This window comes from Gobius niger, assembly GCF_951799975.1.
Source record: "Gobius niger genome assembly, chromosome: 11".
NCBI classification, from domain to species: Eukaryota; Metazoa; Chordata; class Actinopteri; order Gobiiformes; family Gobiidae; genus Gobius; species Gobius niger.
The window spans coordinates 2,375,097-2,381,738 of record NC_136862.1 but is presented as its reverse complement, the minus strand read 5'-3'; the positions used below and the strand labels follow the sequence as shown (position 1 = coordinate 2,381,738).

At 44.0% G+C, this 6,642-nt stretch overlaps 1 protein-coding gene across 1 annotated transcript; it reads right to left on the bottom strand.

Moving 5' to 3' along the window:
* Positions 1 to 1,007: 1,007 nt before the first annotated feature.
* Positions 1,008 to 5,837, bottom strand: LOC306970644 (uncharacterized protein; the record flags this gene model as incomplete). The annotated part of the gene is made up of 3 exons (XM_079566673.1): positions 1,008 to 2,130; positions 3,952 to 4,028; positions 5,776 to 5,837. The coding sequence occupies 3 exons, from the start codon at positions 5,835 to 5,837 to the stop codon at positions 1,058 to 1,060; spliced, it is 1,212 nt and encodes a 403-aa protein (XP_079422799.1). The 3' UTR covers positions 1,008 to 1,057.
* Between the last annotated feature and the right edge of the window lie 805 nt (positions 5,838 to 6,642).

The following is a 6,642-nucleotide window of genomic DNA, read 5'->3' as shown; positions in this document are numbered from 1 at the left end:
AAACTCGCCTTTTACACAAGATAACAACAAATAATCAGGTCCAAGGTAAAAACGAAACAGAAACCTGCAGTGACATTGATGTCAAAGCTCCGCTAACAGCAACGAAACACTTCCTGTTGTCCCGACAAAATAAAAGGCGTCAATGTTCCAGCCGCTGGGAGAGGGTTTGAAATGTTCATTAATAAATGAACCTAATATTTTAGGTGCAAATGGAACAAATCTCGTTTTTCTTCGTTTTCCTGGTCGTCCGTTTTGCTCAAATAGAAATAAAGGCCTGTCTCTAATTGTGGCCTGGTTCCAATAAAGGCCTGGTCCTAGATGCCCTTGAGTAAATAAAGGCCCCGGCCTATATTAGAGCATTTACGGTATGTTAACAATGGCATGTTTGTGAGCACCCCTAAGGAACAAATGAATTGCGCTGCTACTGCAAATGAACAATGTGAAGAGTGAGATTTTACTGAACTCCCCATAACTTTTCAGATAATCATTCAGGTAATAGGTAGCGTTCACGATTTAGAATGTGATGATGTCATAATGTCAGATGGAGGGCAGGGCCAATACAACTCTATGGGAGAAATGCAGTTTTTGGAAGAAATCTCCAAAACGAAAATTGACAAATGTTTTTCCTCTTCAGTATTTGATCGTGATCGGATTCACAAACCTGTGATATTATTTTTATGTCTGAAAGTCTTTTCTATTGGACAACATCATGGTCATGTTTTTGCGTATTGTCACCACTTTTTGACATTCTTTAGAGATAATAATTGGACATTAGCTCATATGAGCCGACAGAGGAGACGATGAACTTTGTGACAGTTTTGGTTTCATGTGGATTCCTCCAGTCACGACTGAGATATGAGCCAAAAAACAAAGACATAAAAATATGCATTTTGTCAGTTACCACCGTTACCATAGTTAACGTCAGTTGACCTCCACCTCAATGTTAAACTATAGGCTCTTTAGAATGTTGTGATGTCACGTGAACGCTACCTATTCTAGAATCCCAGTGGAATCCTATTTAACGCTGTTTCTGACTGAAACGTCCCGAGTAAGTTCTTCAGATCCGCGGCTCGGCTTCGACTGGACCCGTCGCGCTCGTGCTCAGGTTTCCCGACGCCGCAGAGACCGGATCCTTCGCCGGCTTCCCCCTGGCGTGGGTCCTCAGGTGCGCCGTCAGAGTTCCCTTCTCGGCGAAGCCCTTTTCACAGAAGGAGCACACGAACGGCTTCTCCCCGGTGTGGTACCTCACGTGGATCTTCAAATGGCTCATCTGCGTGAACCCCTTCTCGCAGAACGAACAGGTGAACGGCCGCTCCCCCGTGTGGGACCTGGCGTGGCGGTTCAGGCTGCTCATCTGGGTGAAATCCTTGGCGCAGACCGGACACCTGAACGGCTTCTCCCGCGTGTGGGTTCTCATGTGCATCTTCAGATTGTGGTTCGCCGTGAAAGTCCTGGCGCAGATGGAACACTCGAAAGGCTTCTCCCCCGTGTGGGCTCTCATGTGGATCTTCAGGTGGCTGGGATCTGAAAAGTCCTTCGAGCAAACCGAACATCTGAAAGGCCTCTCCCCCGTGTGGGACCTCATGTGTTTGTACAGGTTACTCACTTGGTTGAAGTCCTTGGAACAAACCGAGCACTTGAACGGCTTCTCCCCCGTGTGGATCCTCATGTGCAGCGTCAGATTCAGCTTCCCGGGAAAGCACTTTTCGCAGACCGTACACCTGAAGGGCTTCTCCCCCGAGTGCGTCCGCTCGTGGGTTCTCAGCACGGCGCGGGTTCGAAAGGCCTTCCCGCAGTGAGAGCAGATGTGGCGCTTGGGCGGGGCTTCTGCGGCCGGCCCCCGCGGCTGCCCGGCGACCCCAGACTGGGTTTGTGGAGCCGGGCTTTCGGCTGAAGGAGTCCAGTCTTCGGAGTCGTCGGTGCCAGAGGAGTTCTCTCCGTGTTCTTCGCGCTCTGGGCGTTTGTCTGAAGCGGCTCCGGCCTCGTCGCTGTCCTCGTCCTCGTCTTCGCTCTTCACGATGATGCGGACGTACGGACAGTCCTCCTCCTCGCTCTCCGCTTTGATTCCCACTTCCTCTGGTTCCTCTTTAATGTTTACACCTGAACTGGCGTCTCCTGGACTCTGGACGCCTGCAGGAAAACAACATCATGGCGTCATCGTTCATCATCTGGCCTCCAAAGTCTCTTCTAATGTTTATCCACATCACAAATGTTCCTAAAGCCATTACGAGGGCGGGTTTAGGTACAACTGGTATCGACAAAATAAAGTATCGAAAGCAGGTATGGAAAATGTTGATGCTGTTAGTCATCAAAATTTAAGAGAAATAAAAAAGTGCTATATGACAACAAATCTTAAAAAGGGGGAAAATTGAGGGGGAAAAAATGGGAAAAGAAGGATAAAAACCCTCGTGTTGCCTTCGTGGGTCATTTTGACCTGATGTTGCGTTCCGGGCATTTGGATGCAAGGTGACACAAGGGGGCGCCCTTCCAACCTTCTCAGTGTAAATGTGACTTTCTTCAGAGTGAGACTTTCGGTCAGACATGAGTGACAGTAACATGAGGCTAAACACAGTGAGCTCTTTGTTTGCAGTAAAAAGGCTGAGGCCTCATTGCTCTTCAGTCACAGACTGAGAAGTGAAGAAGGAAGTCATGGAGCTTCTGCTTTAGACAGAACTTCAGACTTCTGCTGCAGGTAAGAGTCATATCATATTCTGAAACTCAGATATGAAGTAAAAACATAATATATGGAACATTATTATTACAATTACAAAAAGAAAAATATTTGAAAATCATGTATCTAATCCAAAAATTTGTTTAAAATTTACTCTCATTCTAAAAAAAAGCCAGGTCACTCTTGCAAAAGAGATTATAAATCTCAATGAGTTTTTTACCTGGTTAAATAAAGGTTAAATAAATAAAAAAGTACCAGTTCCTCTGAGTCGTGGTGGGTCCTGGTGGACCATGACAGATGTGGACAGGACTGTGGTAGATCTACTTTTACTTTGGAGAAAATAGTTACTATAGTAACTGTTGAAGAACCTCATGAGCTTCTTCTGTAACATCTGTCCACATCAGTCCTGCAGCCCCACGACTAGAGGAACTGGGTCAAACATGACCTACAGCAGAAACAAATGACCTGGGTTTGTTTGGGCTTTTTTTTTTTTAGAATGAGAGTAAATTAAAAAAAAAAACAATTTTTTTGATTAGATACATGATTGTCAAATATTTTTCTTTTTGTAGTTGTAATAATAATTTTCCATATATTATTTTTCAGAACATTACATGCAGCAGAAGTCTGAAGTTCTGTCTAAAGCAGAAGCTCCATGACTTCCTTCTTTATTTCTCAGTCTGTGACTGAAGAACAATGAGGCCTCAGCCTTTTTACTGCAAACAAAGAGCTCACTGTATTTAGCGTCGTGTTACTGTCACTCATGTCTGACCTAAAGTCTCACTCTGAAGAAAGTCAACTCACATTTACACTGAGAAGGTTGGAAGGGCGCCCCCTTGTGTCACCTTGCATCCAAATGCCCGGAACATCACAGCCGGTGAAAATGACCCGTGAAGGCGACACAAGGGTTAAATTTGGGAGAAAATTGTGAGAAAAAACGGAGAAAAAATAAAAATAATAGGGGGAAATATCTGGAAAATTTGGGGGAAATGTATTCTTCTTTATTTAAAAAAAAAAAAAGAAAAGAAACTTTTTTGCCATTAAAGGAAGTTTCTTTGTTGTTTCCCTTTAAACAAATGAAAGAAATGAAATGAAACTGAAGGAAAACTGAAAACACATGAATCTGTTCTATGGTTCTACATGACAAATATTAAAGTATAGGCATCGTTCAGGGATCGTATCGGAAACAAACTATGGGTAAACCCAGCCCTACTCAGGTTTTCAACAGTAATTCTAAATCTTCCAATTCTGTGATAAAAGCTGTCAGTTCAAAGGATTCTTACCGCTGTTTTCTGGCTCTTCTTTGAACGTCCGAACCAAACTGGAAGAACAACGGAGAAGAATCAACACACATTTAACCCTAGAACACGATCGCTCAAATTCAAAACACCATCACTCACGCCGGGGGATTTTCAAAAAAGAACTTCATCAAAATCCATCAAAACACGACACATGTGAGTCTTTTATATTAAACTGTATCATGTCTAATACAATGAAAGAAAAGCATCATGAGAGGACCAGAGAAAAATAATCCAAAATTACAGGAAAATTAGGAATTTGGTGACAAAAAATTCTTAAAAAATAAAATAATGAAGACGTAAAGTTGTTTTTTGGTCCAGCCGTTCCTGGTCCTGTGAGACTTCTCTGGTGAAGCTCAGTGTCCTCGGCACAAACAGTTAGGGCTGTGCAATTAATCGAAATTCGATTACGATTTCGATTATTACACTAAACGATTACAAAATTAGCATAATCTAATAGCATTATTTGTTTTTTTTGCAAAGCAGACTTGCGTTATTTCACGGCGCTGGGATTATTTCCCCTTTTCCCGTGCCGTGGCTCATGCTTTTGTCTGACATAAAAACAAACAGCGCTGTGTGATGATGTCATCAGGCCGCGCTGCTCAGTTTACTTGGGCAGGTGTGAGGGCTGGCCAGCAGGGGGCAGGTGTGAGGGCTGGCCAGCAGGGGGCAGGTGTGAGGGCTGACCAGCAGGGGGCAGGTGTGAGGGCTGACCAGCAGGGGGCAGGTGTGAAACAGAGACCTCTCCTCAATCGAGGCAAACTTGAAATCATTTGTACTTTTATGACTGTTCAGAAAACAGAAAATATTCAGCACAGTTTTTTCTATTAATAAATATATAAACAAAATAAATACTTTTTTTAAAAAAGCAACACAATCGTTTGAATAATCGTGATTTCAATTATGACAAAAATAATCGTGATTATTATTTCTTCAATAATCGAGCAGCCGTAGGAGAGAGAAACTAAATATGTCTGATTTTGACTAAAGTAACTATTACTGACTGTGAGGCCAGAGACGCCGAACTCTGAGACAGGAGCAAAGAAATAAATGTGTCAGTCCTGAATTAAACACACTATCCCTCCCCGACCTTCATCACTATTGCAAACATGTCCCTGTGGGAGAAAGTGTGTTGGAGGAAAACCCCCAGGACATCAAACATGTCAAAGACAAAGCTGAAGCTCAGAGACCCAGGACACTCAGATAAACTCAGCATCATGAAAATCACACATATGGATTTGCTCGGTTTTTTTAATGCTGAAATGAATGTTGTTGTTTTTCAGTATTGCCTGTAATAAAATAAAATAATAATGATAATAATAAATAAATAAAGCGATTTGTGGCCATGTCAGTGAAAGGCTTCATGCATAAATGTTTGGGATTTAGGTCAGAGTTGGGAAAAGGGATTCACTAAACCTGACTTTTTTCCTTAGTGGAAGAACGTTTTTTTTTGTTCTCCTTTATTGTAAACCTAGACATTAGTAGGAAAACACTGTGTATCTCATTATAAAGCCTTTGTATCTGTTTCACGATCTTACAGGCTGGTTTTCTTGGACTTCTGTGTCAGAGGCCCAGGTGAAATGTGCCAGAACCTGGTCCCTGAGAAGGATCTGGAAGCTGCACTTGGTTTAGGAAAGTTAGGAATGAGTTTGGACAAAAGTAACACTTTCATCTAGAAGCGTCGTCTTTTACTGTTTGTAATAAAATAATGAATCAGGTGCAGGACCTTTTAAGGTTAAAACACTGGAGGGGGCGGGATCCTGGCGCAAAGAAAGACACTCCCGTCTCGAGTCTCTGCTCTAAACTCACGTGCGGTTCTCCTCCTGCTCCTCCATCACCTCCTGCTCCTCCTTCAGCTTCACCTGCGCCATGTGTCCGCGGTTCTGTCCCGCTTTCAGGCGGAACTTTGGGTGAAAAGGGTCGGTTCAGTTCGGAGCTAACGCCGAGCGGCCGCCATGTTTGTTTAGACTTCACTTCTTCTCTGTCCTGTCACGCGCGCCGCCGCTGCTGCCGCCGCCGCTGCTGCCCCCTAGTGTTCAGGTTTGGGACTGCCTAAACATCACTGCGTTCACTTTTACAAGAGAAAACAAAGACATGTGTACCTATCAAACAAAAAATAATAAAAGACTGATTGTAAACAGGGGAAGGACGGACAAAACAAAACATAGTGTTAATAAATAAGGGCTGATACAATTTATTAATCAACAACTAATTTATTATTTATTATTATTATTGCTTCTGGTGGAGCCATTTTTTGGTCACATTTTTGCAATTTTTTTGTCGAATTTTTATCACATTTTTGTCATATTTTTGTCATGTCCCGCAGTGAGAGCAGATGTGGCGCTTGGGCGGGGCTTCCGCGGCCGGCCCCCGCGGCTGCCCGGCGACCCCAGACTGGGTTTGTGGAGCCGGACTTTCGGCTGAAGGAGTCCAGTCTTCGGAGTCGTCGGTGCCAGAGGAGTTCTCTCCGTGTTCTTCGCTCTCTGGGCGTTTGTCTGAAGCGGCTCCGGCCTCGTCGCTGTCCTCGTCTTCGTCTTCGCTCTTCACGATGACGCGGACGTACGGACAGTCCTCCTCCTCGCTCTCCGCTTTGATTCCCACTTCCTCTGGTTCCTCTTTAATGTTTACACCTGAACTGGCGTCTCCTGGACTCTGGACGCCTGCAGGACAACAACA